Genomic DNA, 22,899 nt, shown 5'->3' on the forward strand with positions numbered 1-22,899 from the left:
TGCAAAGCCTGACTGATTATGAGGGTTGGTTGTTATTATGTAGACAGATATCTACTAAAAATAGGATGGAGAGCCCCCATATTAACTCCCCATTACCAGAACAAACCTCAATACTGGCTTTGCCCCATGAGTGTCTCATGGATGCTGCCCAGTTCTACAAGGTGCACAGCAGTAAGGCAGACTGCAGGCAGAGATAGCTTCCTTCATTAGAAAAACATCTTTCAGTTTGTCTTCCATGGATCCCTTAGAGCAGGTAAATCCTTCTCAGGGCTCTATGAAAGACAGTTAAGGAAACAAGCTTGCTACCAGGGGGGCTAAATCTACAGCACAAAAGTACCTCCACAGGGAAACATTCAGGGAACTGCAAATGAAAAACCACGCAGTCAGGGGAGAGAGCCCTGTATGGAGCCAAAGCACAAGGCTGTGGCCTGGCTCCCCCACGCTCTCGTTGTGTTTGTGTAAGGTGAGATTTTCAGATACCATGTCTGTTTCTACAGCACGAAGATCCATATTCATCCGGTCATCTCCCACTTAGTTCACTTTGAATTACAGCAGGGAGGGAAAGCACTGGGGATTTGCATGAAGGCACCTGAGAAACTGAACCTGAATGCCTTTGTTTGCAGGTATAATGTTGGGAAGAATGGGGAACAGTGGCGTTCCTTTGGTCAGCTTTTGCCAGTGTTTAAATGAATCTGTCATGAAGATAGTGGCAGTTGCTGTTTGGTAAGTAACTGTTTTAGTAAGAAAATCAATATTTTTTTAAGGGAGTAAGAAAATTTCAACAGAAGAGGATGCACAGAAATGTCATAAACTTATTTCCAGGGAAATAAATAAGGGTGAGCAATCCTTAGCTTTGCAGGGCCTCAGCATTTGAAGGAAGACACAAATACACACATCCTGCCCCTGGCTTGTACTGTCATTTTGACAGAAGCACCCTATATATTACTCACAAATAACAAAACATGGTATAGCTGGGTGGATGTGTGCTGTATGCACTTAGGAGCACTGCCAATCCTCAGGCAGGCTGAGAGGGATTATAATACATCCAGCCCACACAAGGGAGGAGCACGATGAGATCCTCGAGCTCGTACTTCCATCCTTTACAGCACTGCTCAGCTAGAAGTACTAGCCTGGCTTCAGCTTGCTCAGGAGAGGGCTGGGCTCTTGTGCCGACATGACTGTACTGTCGTTAGCATGGTTGCTGCTAGCTTGGCTATCTTTGCACTGAACACAGTGGAGATGATATACCCAGAATGCTTGGCACTCGGGATGTCTCTAAGTCAATAAAATAGCCCTCAATGAACCATCCTAGGCCATGTCGCTTAGGAAAAGCCTTCAGAGCAATCCTAAATTACACTGAGAGCCAGCTAGACCTGCCAGCCCACCTGCCCCAAAGATTAGAGGAACAGTAGGTGACTGCCAAGAACAAAAACTACCAGTTTAGCATCTTTCCCACCCTTCAGAAGGTCCCCAAATGTGGTTCAGCCCAACGTGGGGGTGATCCCACTACCAGCACCCAGCCTTTGTTTCCAGCTACCCAGTCCAGTCTGACTGAGCTGGGTCAGGGAATGATCACTTGGTTAGATGGGTAGTAATTTCTGGAAGAATGAGGGGGAAGTGGCAAGTCTGTGGAGATGGCACGGCTGCTAGTGGAAGATGGCTGGATGCCCCCAGATTTTTTTTTTTTTAATCTTAAGTGCTTTCAGCACCCATGGCTTTGTGTCTAGCCATGCAGAGAAGCACAACAGTTTTGGTAAAGCACCTATCCCACATCCAGTCCAGAGGGGGTTCAGAAACTATTCTTCTGCCTATATATCTGCTCTGAAACAAATTCCAGGCAGTCCAAGAGCATGTCGAATGCATATTGGTATTTCTCCTATGTCTTCCAAAGGCAACATAAACATTTACTTAACAGCATCCAACTAAAATCCATGAGCAGTCACACGAGCACAAGCACATGAACAGAGCTTAGGATTCATTCCCTCTCTCCCCAGTAAATGACCTGCCTTAAGCTAAAAAGTCAAAGCTGCCTTCTGAACCAAAACATTTTAAAGTCATTCCTGACCAGCACCATAACCTCAGCTGTGCTGAGGGGTACTCAGCATAAAAGAGCGTTTAGCCCAGTGCTTCGGGCACACTCCTCAAGTGCGAGAGAGAGGGGCTTAGTCTGATAAAACAACCGAAGCCAGCTGTGCTGCTTCCAGATAGGGAAGCTGTTACTGCACTGCTGCCGGAAGTACAAGGCTTTCCCATCTCACGCTATTTGATGGAAGTGAGCTATCTCCTAATAATGACTGTCTTTCTTTTTGCTCAGGTATTTTCCATTTGGAATTGTGTTCCTAATTGCTGGTAAAATCTTAGAAATGGATGACCCTTCAGCCATTGGGAAGAAACTGGGTTTCTATGCCATTACAGTGGTTTGCGGCCTAGTGGTGCACGGGCTGTTTATTCTGCCAATGATGTACTTCTTTATCACCAAGAAGAATCCCATTGTCTTCATCAGAGGGATTCTTCAAGCCTTGCTCATTGCTCTGGCCACATCCTCCAGGTATTATACAGTTTCTAGACAGATGCAACAAAATACTTGCTAGATCCTTACTCCAGCTTTCTCTTGGGAACAACATACTATAGCCATACTGGAGCAGATATATTTGTAACTGAACAATGGCCTGTGTCAAATTCACTGGTATATTTGTAAAAGATGTGTCTCTCAACATTTGCAATTTATGTGTGGGAGCCAGTTGACAATAATGTTTGTCACATTGTTTTCCCTCAGTTTAAAAAATATTGGACAAAAACCTTTTTTCTTAGAGGACTAGAAAGGAAATAAGGGTATTTTTCCATAAAAAACAAACACTGTGCTTCTACAAAGTTAATATATATAAGGGACACACAGTTTGTCGTGACTTCATTTTTGGTATTGGTGGAGAACCTCCTAGTTCAGTCATAAGGAAACGTTTTACCCTTTCTACTCATCTTAGTCTTTGTTTCTTGGTACATTAAGAAAAGGCTGTGGTTGCAAGCTATTGTCCAGCACTGGGAAAGTATTTAGCTGTTCTGCTTAAGGGATAATATATTTTGCATCCTTTTTAGGGAGGATGTACAATGAGTTTTAACCATAGCTGAACAAAGGTACAGTGAAAATGGGAAACAGCTTGTGAACTGGTTATGAAAATGACTCCCAACATGGATAAACTGGTGCATGAGAAGTGCTTGAAAGGGCTGGAATTGGCTTGCATGGAGTGGAGACAAAAACAACAACTAAAATAACATTTCCCTGTAGCCAATATAATAAAAACACAGTTTCATGGCATCTGTGGCTGGAGGCTTGTTACTCTGAAGTAACCACTTTTTGCCTACTACTTTTTATGCAGTAATAAAAGCCACAGTACAAGTGGAAAATGCCAGGTAAATAGGTCTCTAGCACATCTTACATATTTATTATTTCTACTCTCAGCTGTAAAGGAAAAGGGCTAAAGAAAGGAAAGATACCATTTTTGCTTTTGGATTTTCAAAGTTATTATTGTTGCTTTAGAGAGAGATTAGAAAATACTAAAGTCTTATCCAGATTTTGAAATTATGACAGCTAGTGACAAACACCTACCTTCATCTACATGATTTAGACTTCAAATCAGTAGTTAGTACAAAATCAATGATAAATTGGGAACGTCTGTTCATAAAGAAACATAATGAAAAATTAAAAGGTTTTATTAACCCAAAAATATTTATTCTAATTAACAATAATGACTGAGGAGTACTTCATCTAATTATACTTAAATACTGAGTCCTTCTTCCATCTTATAATAATTTCTATAATAAGTTGAGCTCTGATGACTAATATATCCTTTCAGGCAAATAGTATTGTACCAGCCTCTTACCCCTTGTGCCTCTAATCTTACTTTTCTCCATAAATTCCCAAGCTCCTTGAGGAAGAATTCACATAATCTCTCCTACAATGGAGTGACCCACTTAGAAATAAAGTGCATTTGTAATTGGTGGGATTACAGAAGGAAAAGGCAGGAATGACATATAGATAAAAAGTTCTGGGAAAGCAGTCAAACAAATATTTATTTAAATAACTTCTTTTTAATAGTCTAATAAGGGCTGTTAAGTAATCAGTGCATATGGCTTTCCATAGGGCATCATCACCGATAAATAATTATGTGACTTTTGCAGAAATCTGGAACTCTTCTGCGAATTGTCTAAGTAAATAAATACGTGGAGAAGTAACAATTTAACTTCCCTGAACTCAGATTAGTTGATATAATTCATTTTTGCTATAATCTTCTGCAAAACTTATTTTTGTTACAAAACAGTACTTTGCAACGTGGTAATTACCGTCAATGCTAAAAGAGAAATAATCTTTATTTTACGGAAGGAACAATGAAAAAGAGAAAACTTCAGTCGTACTAGACCTGTGCCAGACTTGGGCAAAGAGCCTAAAACTTCTATCCCAAGCCCATTGCCCTGATTAGGCTCCTTATAGTTCTAACGAGGTCCGACAAGGTAATTTGGGGCAGGAAGGTCTGATGCAGATGGCTGTTTCTCTCATAAATATACGTACAGTGGTTAGGGCAGGAGTAAGCAGAGCAGAAGGAATGTATGGGAATTAAAAGAAAGGAGAGGAGGGAATGATTATTTGAGTACAGTTGGAAGGTACTAGCTTTTCACTATGTTTCATTTTACAAGGTGTTTTCATATATAAGAGTTTGCTCCAAAATGACCTATAAGGAGCAACATACTGTGAAATACAAAGTCAAGAAAAAATTATGTGCTGGGTGGTGTTTCAAACTCTAATTAGGCTTAAATAATTAAGGCAATCTTTTTTATCAGAACATAAAAAGTTTGTAGCTTGAGATGTTGTCACATCCTCAGATTCAAGTAAGATGCTAATTTTGCACTCAACTATTTTAGTGTTGGAAAAGGCTCATCAGGTTCACATTTGACACACTTGACTATCTGCCCTGCTCCTCTAAGTATTCTGTTTCTGAAGAACTCTGTTGCTGACAACTCAGATTTTTTAATCTGTGCCATTCAATTAATTCTCTTTTTCCAGAAAAAGATAATTTTTCTTAAAAATCTGATCTGAATTTTTCTCTTTTTAGGGAAAAAAAGATGAAGTCTTGTTCCTCATTTTACCTTCAGTATCTATGGAAGAATTTGTCCTTTTCTCTTGTTTTCTGTTAATAAGCAACAAAAATAACCAACTTTTTCACCAGTATAGATCCCTTTATCAAGGGAGGTTTGATCGAGACGTAAAAGATCAGCACATATTCTACCATTTTCAAAAACAGATTACTTTTCTTAAATTTCCCTATGTTGCATCAGCATTGCATTTTGACTTTATAACCAATTTACTAGTCCTTTACTGGTCTGGAAACTTTCAGGGCTTGTGCTTGTTTCTTTATTGGATCTCATCTCCTTACTCTGTCTCTAGCTCCGAGAGTATCAAGCCACTTTACAATCATGAAGGGCCCTCTTTGCAGTTCATAATATATTCAGGTCCAGGTTGCTTGTGGTATATTTTGAGGTTAGAAATGTTCCAATGCCAATGTCATCAATCATAGCAATAAAACAAAAAGTCAGACATGATATGTAGTAACCAAAATGCACAACCAGATATACAAAGGTATGCAGGGGTTTTGATTCCCCTGTTTTACACGAGGGCCTAAGTTATATTACTACTTGGAGAAAGTCCAACAATGGTTGGTTTGAGAATTTTTAGATCAGTTTTGTTTTTGTTTTTTTTTTCTCAATTACTTGTAGAAGCATAAGGAAAGAACATGCATGCTCTCTAGCAAATGTGAGCTAGCTCTTTTAAAAGACCTGCACATCACAGTGATCATCATTGCAAAGATTAACTTTTAGGCAACTATCAACCATGCAGGATGCCTATGGTTCATCTAGGAACTCAACTCCTCATGGGGAGAGTTGGGCTCCTAGGAAAGAGCCCCAAAAGCCAGCATGGTAAGGAGAGCTAGGCAGGCATCAGGCATAGCTATAAAGCAAAAATCTCAACCTACAGAACTGGTGAGAGAGAGGTGTCTCTCTGCTGAGTCTCTCCAAGGTAAACCAATCCTTACTCACAGTTTTCTCCAGCCCCATTTCTTTACCCCAAGCTGATGTCAGAGTGCCCACTGACAGTGGGGAATGCACAGGGAATTCAGCTTTCCCTTAAACCTGCACTGATTTTGACTCTCCTGGGCTCTGACTCCCAGGAGAGAGCCCCTCTCCTAGAGATACCGAGTACTTTGAGATAGCACTGTCTCCCCTTCCACTGTGCAAGGAATAGGCCCAGAGAGGGTGTAGCTTGGGAACAGAGCTCTGATGCCAACTGGCAGCTCAGTCTGTCAAGAATCACCAGCAGGACTTGCTACCAGAAGAGATTTAGTATCTTTATTGTCAGAAGTTAATGTACTGCCAAAGTTAAGGTGAGTCCTGAGGAAAGGCTCTGAACTTAGGGATTTGGGGCTTGGACATGTTTGATGGATTTGGCTCTGTTTGCCCCTTCTTACCAGTGTGTATATTTTGCAAATCCAACACTGTCCCAACATGGTTTTTAATGTTTTTCTGCTCAAATAGCAGTGCCTTGTCTAGAGATAGCTGAACTTTTCACCTTTGTTACACTGAAAGGAATGGATACTGCACATAACCGAGCTGTTGCCAAAAGAACATGCACAAATAATTGGTGCTGGACAGGAGAGCTGCTTCTCCTGACAGTCGACACATCTGTATTTGGTTAAATAATACTTGCCACAGGGGCATTATATAAGACTCATAATGTGGGTATTGGATTTTCAGATCATCTTAGAGGAGAACAAAGAGTTGGTTTTAAGCGTACTGATGTGTTTCTTTCTTGCAGATGTTTCTGTGTCAGTTCATGTCTACATCTAAAGATAGAAAGAAAGCCTGATATTCATTCCAGCTAGTCTGCACCTGTGGACAGCTTTCTTTTTAAGCTGAAAGTCAAACTGCAAGAACCAAAAACAATACCATGTACAAAACCCGAGAATGTAACACAAGGGAACTTGAAAGCCACTAAACAGCTGTCTCATGGCAATGATTTTATTGAATCTGAACATTATTTCAACCCATTTCCCTTTAGCGAAAAGTTCTACACCCCATTCTCAATCTCCTTATATTTCTCCAGAAATCCCAGTCACAGCAATATTTTGGTTTGCACAGACATTACTGGAGGGGCAGGAACAGAGAAGCAGGAGATCTCTTGTTCCTTTGGTGCATCATTTAGGACACAGTGAACGCAATCCCTATGACTAGCACCAAATCCCTGCAGCAGTCACTTGGCCAGCCTGCCCCTGAAGTCAAACCCTTGGCCCCAGTACGGGCTGGCTTTGGCAACAGGCGCCCATAGCGATGTACACAGCTCCTCTTTACTACATCAGTAAGGTGTGATGAGCACGTGCTGTCCTTGCCCGCCTTGCCCTGCTCTGTGGTGTTCAGGCTGCATAACTGTGGATTTCTGACTTGCCGCTTTCTCTCCCCCCCCGCCCTTGCCCCTGATCTTGTCACCTCTTACTGCATTGAAAAAGTAATATTTGGCCTACAGGCAAAATTCCTCTTGATTTTAGCTTTCCTCATTCCAATGGCATGAGGGAATTTTATTTTTCTAGGTCATCTTTCCATATCATTAATGAATTACAGCAGCATCTTGTCAGTGGTACATCCCATCAAAAGAAGCAATTTTCATCTTCTCTGAAGACAAGTGATACAACATGAGTTTTTCAAGGGTTTTGCTGCTTATGAAACACTAAGATCTTGGCTATTGCACAGTGTAAATTAAAGGCAGATTTGGCAAAAGGGAGATGAGATCAGTTTGTTGATTTTTTGGAGCAAATATCAAAATGCGTTTGAATGATAAGATAAACAGAGCAGGCTGAACAGCTGTTCTTCCACTGTGACTAGCTGTCTTTGTGGCTCATACTAGTAAGAGCTTGGCCTGATCCAGCATTAGCTTAAGTTTAGTCTCTGCAGCTGCAGCATTTTATCCCAAAATTGAGTTAAGACACTAAAAATGTATTTTTAATTGTTAGAGTTAGTGCTGGGAGAAGATACCTCTCCTCTTAGCTAAAGCTTTAGGACAGTTTTTAAAAGACTTAACAGATTAAGATCAGTGCTTTAGAGTATTTTTTCCTCCTAAGAAATGTTACATGTCAGGCTTTCATGTTACTGCTCCACTGTTTAACACTAGATAAAGCGGCTTTCAACAAAACAAACCTCACCTAATTTAAATGGAAAGACAAATTCATGTATTTATTTGAGAATGTTTTTTCTTCAGCCATTGAAATTATATATTAATATAACTCAAAAATGGCAGTAGGAACATTTTTTTTCTTTGCCATTTAGTAAGTCACCAACAGCCAAAGCCTTAAATAAGACACATATTTTCTGATATGTGCCAGATGATACATTATGAGTAAAAACAAACCATCATTGAACAAGACAACCTCTCCTAGGATACTTCACATAACTTTGTCACCTGTATTCAGGAGAAGTTCATTCAGATTGAAATAAGTGCTGAAAGGGTAATGAGGAATGTAAAGTAGCAATCTTGTAAGAGAAGACTTTAAAAATTCTGATTGGGTCAATCCAGGCTGAGAGGGGACAGAACTGATTTCTAACAATACGTGTTGTAACAGCTGGACTGATTTGTGCAAGGAGAAATGCATAAAGCACATAAAAGCAAATTTAGTGTAAACTGAAAAGAGTACATCTAGATCATAAATTAAATTTCTCATCTGAACAGTGAATTCTGGAAAGCCTTTCAATAGGAATAGTTAGGACAGACAGTCTACCAGCTCTAAGATGCAGTGTCATAAATTTGAGTGAGACTGTATGTAGTAGTTGCCTGTGCTAGGAAGGTACAAGAATCTGTGACCTGGAAATTTGTTTCCTTTCAATATATTGCACAATGTTTTTCATCATCATTGCACTTACATTCTGCCCATTTTCTTTTTTATTATAATATTTAATAAACAACAAAACCAGCATCTAGTTATGTGCTCTAGAAATTTTACTTCTAGCAGCACAAAATTAAAATGAAAGAAGCACTTGACTCCCTGTGCGATAATGCACAAGTTTAAGAGTTGAATTCTTGCAAAAACAGTGTCATACATTCCGTTTATAACAGTGGAAATAGATACAGATTTTGCTGGTTGTGCCATTGGTATTACGGGATTGTTTTTTACAGTCTTTGCCATATCTCAACCAAATTAGAAGACGTCAGTCAGTTAAAATTTGCACATTTCACAGCTCAGCTCTCTGCCCTCAGAACAGGAAGGCATTTAGGTTTAAAATTCTGGTATGTCGAAGTGTGGGCAAGGTGGAAAAGGACTTGTAAGATTACCTTTTTCTCCTCTTTTTTCCCCCAAAGAAATCAGACAGGGTTTTGTTACAGAAAAGCCAAATGGCTGAGGAAAGACTGTCTTTAAAAACAAGTAACCCTCCGCAACTGGAGTAGTTGCAGGGAAGGGAGGCAATGAATAGTAAGCTTAGTAATTGCTTCCTGGCCCTGCTTATAGTTAAGAACATCTAGAAGTGTTACTGTGGCAGTCTGCTCCTAGTTACAGCTACACCAGGGGTTTCAGTTTCTGAGCCCCAGCCTCACCCTTTTATTTTATGAACATTTTATGGTAAACAAGACATACAGAATTTCAGTCATTCACAAATGAATGCGTGAAAAATGATAGGCATGCCCAAGAGAGAAATGTGTAGTTCTAATGTGTAGTGTGGGGGGCTATGCTTTGCTGTGTTTGTTTTTCAAAGTAAATATTGATTAAATATTTGGACTGCCAGAATGAAGAAGTTTAATATAGCCCAGTTACCAGAGGTAGTCAGATTTCTATTGCTGCCTTGACCTTTCAGTTTATTTGCATACTTAGAGAATTACTTTTGTCCAGATTTTCGTGGCAGTGACTGCCAGTCTGTAGGAAATCATTCACCAGTCAGACTTTATAAGGTTATAGACAACAGAGGTATCGTAATGAAAGCATAGACTTGTGTTTCTGTTGCAGAAAGCTACTTTTCCTTTCCAAACACTGTTACTTTCCTCAAACAACAGCTTGCACAGATACAAAATGACAACTCCTGCTCATGGAAACATTTTGCTAATGCATTCCTGCAGACTTGGGGTTATGATTTCAGAGCTTTAAGAATCTCTCTGTGATTTTGTAGGTCACATGTAACAGCTGAGAAAGAATTTGTAGATCGAATGTGTTATCCTCCATTCAGAACAGATAATGGTCATTATAAGATTTAGATATGAGAGCTGCATTGCTGATGTGAGGCTCAAAACACACAGCGACTGAGCAATCTGAACTGTCCAAACTAGTGGAAAGACACCTAGATTTCATGACTCAGGGCATGTAGATCACAAGAGAACAGAACATTAAAGACCTTAGTATGATGATACCATTATTTCTCATGTATTTACTTATCTCTTTAAAGAGGTAACTTTGAAATAATTTTGAAGGAGTTTGCTATTTTAGATCTATTTAAATAGTCTCAGATACTGAGCAGTATATTAAAATGAGTATCTTAACAAGGAAAATATTTTGCCATTTGTATATTTTCTTCAATGGTATTACTTATTTTCCGTATAAACTGATGTGCCATAAAAAATACACCCTTACTCACTTGAATGCAGTTTAATTACTTGTGACATATTAGTGAATGTGTCACTGTATGGTAAAATGCAGAATGTTGCAAAAAGGCTGATAAAATATAAAGATAAACATGTTTAGTTGTGCTACTATTTAAAAACGCATGCGTCTTGTTGAAAACAGGGAATTTTATGACAAGATAGTATTTAATTAATTGTCTCAGTTAATGAAAACAAAACCAGATTTTTTTTTTAGAGATTATGAAATCGAGGGTTAAAGTTTGGAAGGCATCAAGCTCATTTTAAAATGAATACCTGTCAAACAGTCTTACACCATTCCATTCCACTCCATACCATTCCACACACATACATATTTATATTTCATTTACATATGTACACATTATTATATGACCTGCAGTTATGTGATTGCTGTACAATCACACAAGGGACATGGGCAGATCTGTCCCAGAGAGGAAATGGGATTGTATATTCCTGAATACAGGAGCTTGGTCTGTAGCTTTTATTTTCAGGCGTGCTGTTGATAGGATCTTTGCCTAACCCCTTCCAGAAGTAAGAAATTGCTTTCGCATGAGGTAGGACATTACTGCATTAATGCATTCTGTGGCAAAAGAAGGAGTAGTTTCTTGGTCAGAGCTGTTGCCCACTGGGATGTTTTAGAGTTTAACCCAAGCAGCATTCCGATCTCTTGTAAGCTCTCACTACCATTATAATTCATTGCCTAAACTGGTTGTCTAATTACTGTCAATATGCAGTGAGAACTTGAACAATCCCTAAGGGCATTTATATAGCATTTCCATACAGTGAGTTAAGAGCCCTTCTTGCTTTATACTTTTCCTTGTTTATGGTTACTCTTGCTGTTTAAAAATGGCTTTCTATTTCAGAAGGCTTGGAAGGAAACTTTTTTAGAAACCATGAGTGCACAACAGTTTTCAGAGATTTTACTAATAAGCTGCACAGGGTGTTTCCCCTGTCTTGCATTTGAGAGTACAATACTGCCTCTGCGAGATTTCTATCCCTTTTCTGAAGAAAGAGGGAAAGAGAGAATGACACTTTTAATTTGGGGGAAGCAAAATTTGCACTAACAACTCTAGCATTTATACACATAACTGTCTTTACCCACCTCAAGCAAAGGGGTGAGTTACACCTGCATACCAAAGAATGAGAAGCATTGCTCACATGGTTAGAGTAAAATTTAACCTGCCTGGAGAAGGCTTGCTACAATTTGTTCTATTCCCCAGAAATAAAAATAATTCAATGTGTACTTCTCTTCGCTGTTTTGCAGCTCAGCCACACTGCCTATCACTTTCAAGTGCTTGTTGGAGAATAACCATGTGGACAGGAGGATTGCGAGGTTTGTGCTGCCTGTGGGAGCCACCATCAACATGGATGGGACGGCACTCTACGAGGCGGTGGCTGCCATCTTTATTGCGCAAGTAAACAACTATGAGCTGGACTTTGGGCAGATTATCACTATAAGGTATAAACTTCAAATTCCACATGCTGCGATTTGCTTGTCTTGTTGAGTCTGACACTCTTAAGATTCTTGTATGTAGCTATGTTCAGAACAAAACTCATCTTTGCTATTATCAAAGAATCCATTCATCAGAGGATGGTTATCTTTCAGTAATGCAGAGATCAGGGACTGTACAAAGGGAAATTGTACTGGTACCGTTCAATAAAAGCACGTGGACATCAGGAAACGTGTTTCTGTTTGAGGATAACTGTCTAATTTTTACTTTTAGGCAATCCATTGATTGTTTACTAGGATTGGAACATTTTACTATTATTAATTATTGGTGTTTAAAACTCTATTTTAAATGTCAGAATTGTTTTCAACTTTAACTCTGGTTTGCATCTTTACATGAGAGGAAAAGGTTAAAAAAAATGCAAAACAAACGCAAAAAGTTCTATATCAGATAACAGGGACTAGTGTGTGTTAGGAAGCTCTGTCAAACCTTGAAGGAGTAGGGGAACAGGGAAGGAGGACAGATGCTACTATCAGGGCAGGTTTTCATTAAGATGTCATATCACTCAGATATTTTTTAAATGTCTTCTCTGCTGCTTGTTAAAGCAGAAAACTTCATAAACAACCATGCTCTCAGTGGGTAGAGAATGGTATAGCTGCATACTCTGTCCTTGAAAGGTCTGTAATGGATCCAAAAGACTGGAAGATCCAGCTGAACAATTACTGCCAGAATAACTCCAGTGGCTGCCAAAGAATGCCTCAGGGACTGAAACCTGCAGGTTTCCAGCAGGGAACAAATGATTAGAAAAACATTCCTCATAGAGCCTTGTGCAACATATTTGAGATCTACTTACCTACCCACCCAGTGACCTCATCACTGTCCCGTTTACACTGCTGGGCCTTGCCCATCTTCTGCTGGACTTGAAAACCTTCATGACAAGAGGAGGAGAGTCCTGAAACTAACCCAGATGACAGCTGAGGTTTGCTAATGGGCTTCTGGCAAGATCTGGTCAGACTAGAAGCAGAAGAAATAAATTGTGCCCATATGAGCTCTTGCTTCAGACTCTCTCTCTCCCAGAAAATTTAGTCTTCGGTGATTTTTAATTTGGAGATGTTTTAAGAATGTGGTCCCAAAATATGTCCCAGAGCATGGGCAGACATTACATACACCTTGAAGCAGAGAATGGTGATTTGAAAAATGAAGGAGAAGGAGGGTGATAGTAAATGGAAAGAAGGTAAGTTCTTACTTTCTCTTAGCAGAACCCTATTTCATCCCTTTATTTTCACTCCTCATATTAAGTGCTAGTACATAAAGACCAGAAAGAAGTAAAGACAGTAGAAGGAAAATACAAATGAAGAGTGGAAAAATCCAAGAAAGGAAAAGAAATAAAAAGACTGACTTACAAAAGGAGGGGGTAAATAGGAAATCACAGTGGATTCAGTACCTTGAATATCTGAAGCCAAATTTTAACTGCATTCTATGGGCCAAACCTGCCCCAGATCTTGATACTTTAGGATCTGGAGATTTGAAATTCAAATATTCCTGACTGCCAGGATATTTTTGCCAGAGATAAAAAAAAAATACTAGAAAAATTATCAGTCTACTTTGCTCATAGTCTGTAAAATCCAGGTTGACAGTTTGTGTCGATGTGATTATGCAAACCTAGATGTAGCAGAAAAAGAGAGTTAAGATCCTATTCCCATCAGCTGGGCATGTTATAGGAAGAAACATCTACATTAAGGTCAAAATTCAATGGAACAGCAGATGAGCTTGCTTGTAGAATCTTAAACATTCCCAATTAAGTCATGAGATTTTCTGGCCTGAACTGTCTTAGGAGGCAGAAGCAGTCCTAATCAGCTAGCCAGTTTATAGCACTAACTGGAGAACCTGTTAATATTCATTATATTTATCTCTTACTCAACATCTGAGCTTTTGTCCCTTCCTTTCTATTGATAATCTGCCTATTACAATGCTATTAGGATGCTATACAACCTAACTCTTTCAAAATGTAGTTTTAAATTTTTCTCATTCCCCATCACACCCACATGCAAATGTATTTTTTTATTGCAGGAAAGGGCTCTAGTTATAAATACTCATGCTGCTCTACTGGTACACTGTACAGCTGTAAGCAAGATAACTGCCTATCTCTGTGTCTCAGTTTCCATATGGGTGAATACTGTTACCCTCCTTTTCCATCACAGGAGGTTGATGAGACTTAACTCCTTGCCAAAAGCTCTGAAACTCTGGATTGATGAATGCAGTGGATTATCAGCGTATATGCTTTATGTCATCCTTTTACACTTGTCAACATTCATTTTTTGTCTTTCTGCTGGATGGCCTAGCTCTTGGAAGTGGCCAGATGGGCGGAAATGAATATATCCAGTCACTTTTGCTCCTGGAAAAAGGAATGAAATCCCTCCCCTAAAAATAGCATTATGAAAGCAATGTTAAGCCTGCCAGGTCCACTCTTGCCCTGGTCTCCCATTCATTTCTGCTTGCCTGGCTGAAAAAAGGGTGTGAAGGTCAAGTAAAAATACTTTCCAGAAACTGAAGAGGTACAGTCACATTCACGCTTGCTTCATGTTTAGATCCAAGTATGCAAAGCCATGTGCTATGCAAGGACTTCACCCTTGGCCCAGCCTCTTTACCCTTGGCCTAGCCTCTTTGTGATGGATTGACATTAAAGGCCCTAGCTGCAGCCAGCCGCGAATTTGCCTGGCACAGGAACTGCCGATGATGACTCAGAGATGTCTGCTGGGAGCTCTGCTGCCAAGGGTGAAGCAGCGATGAGGAGTGCTGGCAGATTCGTGGCACACAGCGCTGCATGGTGCCATGAACAATGAGAAGCTGATGTAACTCAGAGAAGCCCACAGCCTGGCTGCCCCCCTCTCTCTGCACTTGTGATATTAAGAGATAACAGAACCGCCCCACCAGCACCAAGGCTGCAAAGGCAGAGGGTGAGAATTCAGCACTGGGCAGACAGTTTGGCCTGTTCTTGTCCTCTCACCTGGCTTCTGTCCACAAAACACTGGCACATCTGTGCAGTGCCTTCTGTAAGAAGGATTATGGTTTAGGAAAGCTCCTGTAGAAACATGGTGTAGTTTCTTGCAGAGCAACCCGTCAATGGTAAAGCTTATTCCTTTCTTTCTTTCTTTGTTAAAGTATCACAGCAACAGCTGCAAGCATAGGTGCTGCAGGTATCCCGCAAGCTGGCCTGGTGACAATGGTCATTGTTCTGACCTCAGTTGGGCTCCCAACAGACGACATCACATTGATTATTGCCGTCGACTGGGCACTGTAAGTAACATTCAGATTTTGAGGTTTCCAGTGTGGCAACATTGCTAAAAAAGCAAATGGTCTCCAGGGGTATAGTAATACAAATATACATAAAAGGCATGGGAAGTAATTATTTTGCTTGAAATGATGCTAATGTGGCCTCAGATTAAATACTCTGCTGAAGTGGGCATTATGTTGAAAAAAGACATAGACAAATGAGAGAGAGTCTAGATGAGACTTGGGCAATATGACCTACATGGAAAGGCTGAAGAAGTGGAATTCATTTAGTCTGAAACTAGAGCAGGCTGGAAGAGGTCACCACAGCAGTTTCTGATATAGATAAGATTGTCCTGAAGAGGACAGTGATCAATTGTTCTTCACATTCACAGGGAGGGAAGATGAAGAATTAGACCAAAGTAACTACCTTAAGTCAGATCACAGGAAAACTTAAGAATGATTTTTATCTAGAAGGATAGTCAGGCAATGGAAATGGCTGCACCTAGCTGGGTTGGAGGATGACTTTCATGAGAAGTTTTAAGGTCAGGCTAGACAAATGTCCGTCAGATGCAACTCCAGCACCTTGCCTTAGACAAGGACAAGGGGCTGACATTCCTAGGAAATGTGGTTTGCCCGCACTCTGCTTATCAGCCCACTGACACTTGAAAGACATCATCTTAACATAGCGAAGCACTCTGCAAAGAGGCATGAGCCAGTGCTAAAGCAGGCAAGTACTGCCGCACCACAGATACCGCTCTGCCTGCAATAGCCATGACAGTACAGTAATGGTTTGTGCTGTATATAGCTACTTCTACTGCAACTAGAAACATGATACAGTCAACCAGAATGTAATACTTGCAATGCACTGCATTAGGGCTAATAATGTCTTCCTTTTATCACGGATCCTGATGCAATTCTGCTCTTTCTGATTTCAGTGCTAAATAGGCAGCAGCAATTTGTAGCCCCCTGCACAGAGCCATGTTTTGCAAGCGCAGCCATTCTGTAGAGAGGTTACTTTGCTGCATCTCTAATCACTGAGGATTTAACAGCAGAAGCAGAGGCTAAAACTTAACACACTCAGAATAAAAGAGATTTGTGATACCCACGAGAAGAGCCACTTTAAAACTCATAAGGAGTGGTTTATTTGAACTCTTAACTTTTATGTAAATGTCCATAAATCAGTCAAACAATTTTGAATAGCCTAGGAAGATGAATTGTAAAATACCGTTCCCTAGCTCATTAGCATTTCAATTAACTACATAACTAGCGTATGCGTCCACAAGGAAACAGTCCAAATTATTTTTTATTTAATCTATATAAAATATATCTCCATTAATACAGTGGAGTTTCATTACATCAAGGTTCTGGGTAAAAACGTGTTACAGGTCCATTCTGTTATATATCCTACTTTATTCAACTTCAAGCCACTGATCTTCTGTACAAAGAATTGTGAGAAGAAATTATTTACTTTCCTGTTCAGTGTAATAGTATATAATTATTATTAATAGGAGTCACGAATGTTGTGTTGTATGCATATTTTAAGACATTTTATTTTAGGAATATCAGGAATATTCTTCTGTGAAGGATAAATAGTATCTGCTGTGGGCACCTAAATTTGGGAATGGCAGTTAAGATTTTAATAAAGCAGCCTTTCTAATGCTAGTCACTGAAGCTCAAAAGTTAATGAAGCGCAACAAAATCAAAGTATTTTAAACTGTATTGCAAAAGCCTTTTCCCTCTATATTGCTCAGTTTTCACCCAGCTCTTGCAACATCAACATTTCATTGTTTTTCCAGTAAGTTTTCCAGTAAGTGTATATGGAAATTATGCGTCTTTTTGTCTTACAAAACTTTTCAGAACAACAGACAAAAAGGCTATAGTTCCAGATGGTATTAAAAAGTGAGCAGGAACAGACCCAATTTTCTGTCTTTTGCAGATGACCTTTCATACAAAAAGTATATTTCTATATTTCGGCACTTGGTGGTTTCAGGAGCCTGCAGATGCAAAGTGTCAACATGGTTGACATGATGAATATTTTCAATATTAGTTTTGGAAGTACTGCAGTATGAAGAATGCTTAAAGAAGGCTGGTTAGATGATCTCACGAGACTGAAATACCCATTGCAATGCACTGCAGGTATTACAATTCATTTAGGTAGCCATAACATGTCTGTGAACTTCATACCCTTAGCTAGTGCCTAGAGACATAAAGAAGAAAATAAAAACGTTTCTCAGCTAATTTATTAAATGCAAGGTAAAAATTTTGCATCTTTAATTTTGCATCTTTAATAATACCATCTAAAGCTAAAATACCACTGCAACACCCGAGTCGCAGGTTTGCACTGAAAGAAATGCCACTAGCAGCAGGTTGGCCTCTTAGTGGAAAAACGTCAGTGATGATGTGCAATGTGGTTCTACTCATGCATAGTGCAGACTACTCCTTACACACAGAAACGTGGAATAGAACTGGTCAAACAACGTGCCAGGCAATCCATTTTCTTAAGAGTTTCAGTATGGTGCACTGTTTCCTCAGAAACATTCTGTCTTCAGAAGAGATGCTAATCAGAGCCCAAAAGGGAGTGCAAACTCTTGAGCTCTGCTCATACAGCTGCTTCTCTACCACAGATGACTCTTTGCACAATCCAAAATTAACAACTCAGAATATCTTTCCAAGAATCAAAATTTGATGATCAACCAAGGAAAAAAAAAAGTCTATGTGTAACAGGAACATCTATCAATATGTGCTGTAACAGTATTTTTCCCTGCTTAACGTATTCTTGTGGGAATTTTCCTCAAGGCAAAACCCAAAATCAGAACAGTAGGAATTAGAAAAAAGGATTCAGCAAACAAGTGTAGGACTGGGTCCTGGAGTCAACAACCACATCTAGGTGTAGGCTGTGGAATATTATTGCTGAAGTTACTTGCAATTGCATGTACAATTGGGTAACTGTACACACAAATAACATTTAATGCAGGAACTTTCATGCTAATTTGGCAAGCAACTGCATAAACATTTGCATGCACAGAGTACATGCCTAAAATGTCTGAAAAAAAATCAGCACAAAGTTTCAATTCTTTTCTATGTTAAGATACAGGATCAGAAATCTGGGCAGTGTTGATATTGGACTGTCACTGACTTTAATAAGCCAAACATCTGGAGATTTCTGAACCTCCATTTTATAACCCGCATTTATAAATTACATTACCAATATGACATAGTTTTCAGATGTATATGTTTTTCTTGGAAAAGACATTATATATTTCAGACTTAAAAGCTATATTGTCTATTTGAAATCTCATCAATTTTAACTTATAGATTCCAAGCTGTTTCAAGTGTAACACTTGTCTATGACAACCACCTACTTTTGTGTATTTACAATCTGTATTTTAATAGATTTACTTTTTAGACAGTGGGTAGAAGGTGTAAACAGGGAAGAAATGATTCCATAAATGAATAAATGAAAAATAGTGAAACTGTATATATACAAAGTACTGTCAAGCATACAAATTTAAATTGGAAAAGATGATGACTGAAAACGGGGAGTCTTTAAGAGCCACTGGTAGCCATAGCAACCATAGCTTTTTCAGAAATGGACGTGATTTAAATATGGTCAGTTCCTGCTTAGTTTGTGAGTGTAGTTATTTAGCAATCTTCTGAGTTTTGAATTGTGTTCTGTACATTCTACCAATACAATAATCTTCTTAACTAGTGCTTTGGTTGCTGAGATTGGGACCTTGATAACTAATACAAGGTACTGGTTGTACTGGCTGCCTTCTACTTTTATTGAATTAAGCAGCACCGGCCTCCAAATCAGGCCATAATACTGGACCTTAACAGAAAAACTTAGACATAAATGCAATCTTGATCTGCTGTGTTAAACCTTTTTAGTGCTGAATCAGCTTGCATGCATAAGGAGGCACAGCTGCTCTAGTTAGCTCAGATAGATGCAAATTAAAGTATGTGGCAGCACAGGGCACTGAGCTCTGAAAAGGCTGGAAAACCCAACTGAGCAGCTTAGTAACTGGTGGCTGCCCCATGCCAAACTCCTTACTACCATTTCTAAAGTTGTTACCTCATAAAAACAGCCAAACTGGCCTTCAGCTATAATTACTGCTGTGATGAAGGCATAGGCATGTACCCAAAGAGCCAGCAACTTACCATTACTATTTCATTTTTCAGAGACAGGTTTAGAACAATGATCAATGTCCTGGGAGATGCGCTGGCTGCTGGGATCATGGCTCACATCTGCCGGAAGGAGTTCATCAAGGACGGTGATGAGGTAACAACGCCATGAGCCAGGGTGTGCCAGCATGTGCCATATTACAGCAGAGAACCTGCAACCTCTCAGCCTCCCACATTTGTTTCATCTAGTTTATAAAAGGTGTTTCAGAGAGAGGACAGAATTGGGCAATGTGCTGCTTAGCCAGATGGGGTGGAGACATCCTTTTGCATGAGGTCATGCAAAACAACCACTCAAGTTCAAAGCTTGCCAGCCAGCTGTGTCTGGCACACTAGGGCTTGGAGCAGGAGAAGCAGCTGCACTGTCCTGCAAATGCACGAGATGCTGGAACTGTGAGTCTCACACTCAGTACCCAAGTCCTGACTGGCCACTAAGTCTTCCTTCTAAAAAATATGACCAGCAACAGAGCAGAGCAACAAATGTCCTTGCGTATTTGTGTGTAGGGGGAGGTAAAGGTATCTATGAGTGTGTATATGCAAAACCAATAAGCTCACAACAAAAGCAACTACCCTGGGTGTTTCAAGCCTCTGTGTTAGCATAATCTGAAACCACCATTGCAATCATTTCCTTTCTGGACTAGCACAAGCACATTGCTGCATTCTTGACTTCACTCAGGCTTCTTCATGCCTTCTACGTTTAATACAAGTCCCTCCTCACATCTTTGTTTTTCCTTCTCTATATCTTATTGTATACACCACACATACCCCTGTATCCTGCCCCTGCCTCTCTCCAGTCCTATGCTTTTTTTCTTTCCTCAATGGCATGCATCAATCAGTCTTTCCTTGTACCAGGAACTCCTTCTCATGCTCTTCCTTCAAATCCTTGACAAAGGAGATTCCTAATTCCATGAGCCCACCATGCTTGGAGGTGCTAATCTCCAACCATTTCAGCTCATGGCAGACTCTCACTACCTTTCTTCCACAAAGACAGAATAGTTTATGCAGAAAAGTTTCTTCATCAGGACTGATTATCACAAGGCATGTTTCATTTCTGTGCATCATTTGTAGTATTCTAGAAAGAACAACAGTATTAACAGCGAAGTTTTATTTCTATTATTATTTCTCCCACTTTACAGCCAGTCTTTCTGGTAAATCCCATTCTTATGCCTTCCTGCAACATGCATTTAAAATTCCTGCTCTTTTGATTTTTATATAGAAAGACAGGCCTTATCCTCTGAGGTACTTAGCACCTTCAGTAATTACTGATGACAGGCTTAGGCCTGAATATATGGGCTACACATATAGCTAGCTACAAAAACACTAAACATACAGCCTAATGGTAAGGTATGTCATCTGTTATGAAGCCAGACGCATAGCCTGAGTTCCTGCACAACTCAGGCCTCCTGACGTTTCATTGCTCTATTTAGAACTCAGTCAGAACTCAAGAAGAGATGTTTCAAGAATATAAAATCCCTCCCAAGAGATTATTTAGTCATCCGTGATGAGATTTTTCTTCACATCGTGCTCTATAATTGTATTAAAATATACCATTAGTCTGCCATATGTTTTGGCTGCATAATTTGTGGAGTTAGTAATGTATACCCAAAGGCCAAATTTTCTCAGTTGCAAGCCCACCTCTTTTCTCTGCCAGTATTTGCGTCTTATTTTCCCCGTCAGAGCTTCTGGTTTGATTTAAAGGACACTTCAATATTTAACTTATGAATCAGTCAATAAAATCCTCTCTTTCTTTTGAAATAGTGCAAACTAAAAAGACAGGTGTTAGTTTATTGGGTTAGAAGAAAGGCAGAAGACAACAACAAATACTTACTGGTCTATGTAATTGCACTCAAGAGCAAGCACTGCCCAAAGCTCAGCATACTGGTCATTGAGAGTCCGTATCTTTTGAACTTAGCCCTGAAATTCTAGTCTGTATTTACCCTACTTATATTGCTTTACTGATGCAAGCAGTTATTACTGTGGGTATAAGTTAAATTAGAGTTGTGACAGAATTTGCGTTTTTACATACTTAAAGACACCTTCAGTTTATCCAGATGGTTCAAAGATGCTTTAGTGTATATGAGAAACAGGTGCTGGAAGTCTATGGAGGCCCTAGATAATCCTGGTGAATGTAAAGCAGACCACAGGCTTTCAAAGTAAAAATTCCTTTCCCGTTGTATACAGCAAACAGTGGCAGTATTCCAAATCTTAATGCTTTTCACATAGGTGCCATTGATCTGTGAAACTAAGCCTATTAACATCCACCAGATTGTGGCTTACCAGAGAAATGGCTGTGTGAAGACCATGAATGAATCTCGTGGACCAGAAACAGTGAAAGGGCTTCAGCACCACATACCCGTACAAGTGGAGCAAGAAGAAAGTCCAGTGGAGAATCACACTAAGAAATCCAACAGTAAAGATCACTGCACTATTGAAATAAATGAACTAGAAACAAATGTGTAACTGCTACACTCAGTGGTATCTCATACCCCAGTGACCTGATACCCAATCTCTACCTCACAGCTGGAAGAGGGACTCTTTGCCTTGAACAGGAAAATGTGGAATTATTGCCACCCTGCTTGTACTGGAGCTAGGAGACCAGCTGTGAATGTCAGGAAAGGCACACAGCTTGCAAGAGACATGGGCTTCTTTAGGTGGAAGATTTTAATACTGAAAAATTAACTAATGGACGTCTACTGTTTTATTCTGCACTCATTTGTCTCCAATATAGTATTTGACACTCCTTTGGCTTCTTTTTTTAAAGGTTTTTTTTTTATTTGACCCTTTTTGATTTTCTAACCAAAGCCTTTTTTTGTGAATCTCAGTAATTATGAACACTGTATTTATGTAGATTTTTTGCTATGTGAAAATGTTTCACCAAAACTGCTAAAGATACTAGTTTTGTCTAATATTCACTAAATACAGAGTTTGTGCTTAGTTTTAGAACAGCAGTAAGAAAATCACACTGATTTCCTGATCTCAAGGGGTTACATATGTTACTAAATAACACCTCAGGCAGAGGTGAAGGAAAGCATGCATTTTTGCAAGAAAGCACATTAAGGTAATTCTGATGGGCAGCCTTCAGAGACAGGCATCCAAGTGTGATACAAAACACGAAGAATTCCTAGGTCACTGCAGAGCACAGTTTGCCTTCCAAGTGCCAGACTTATTAACCTTTTTTTAACCTAACTCTTCAGTAGAGTCAGTACCATGCACATGCAGTGGCAGAGGCGATGTGAGCCGTAATCCATAAGCACTGGTGCTAATGTGTCCTCTCCTGTAATCTGTAGGTTGTTCTACTGTAAATATGTATAAACCCAAAGCTCAAGCTTGTGAACTATATGC

General features: G+C 39.6%; 1 protein-coding gene across 1 annotated transcript in view; it reads left to right on the forward strand.

The window, feature by feature from the left end:
* Positions 1 to 22,088, forward strand: part of SLC1A7 (solute carrier family 1 member 7) — a gene marked incomplete at its 5' end in the record, with an annotated part of 56,469 nt that extends 34,381 nt beyond the window's left edge. The window contains 6 exons of the mRNA XM_082314571.1: positions 624 to 723; positions 2,315 to 2,548; positions 11,922 to 12,116; positions 15,268 to 15,402; positions 19,558 to 19,657; positions 21,781 to 22,088. Coding sequence (XP_082170697.1) covers positions 624 to 723; positions 2,315 to 2,548; positions 11,922 to 12,116; positions 15,268 to 15,402; positions 19,558 to 19,657; positions 21,781 to 22,017 — 1,001 coding nt within the window. The 3' untranslated portion in view covers positions 22,018 to 22,088. The remainder of the gene's footprint in view (positions 1 to 623; positions 724 to 2,314; positions 2,549 to 11,921; positions 12,117 to 15,267; positions 15,403 to 19,557; positions 19,658 to 21,780) is intronic.
* Between the last annotated feature and the right edge of the window lie 811 nt (positions 22,089 to 22,899).

This window comes from Platalea leucorodia (genome assembly GCF_965183815.1).
Source record: "Platalea leucorodia genome assembly, chromosome: 5".
Taxonomy (NCBI): domain Eukaryota; kingdom Metazoa; phylum Chordata; class Aves; order Pelecaniformes; family Threskiornithidae; genus Platalea; species Platalea leucorodia.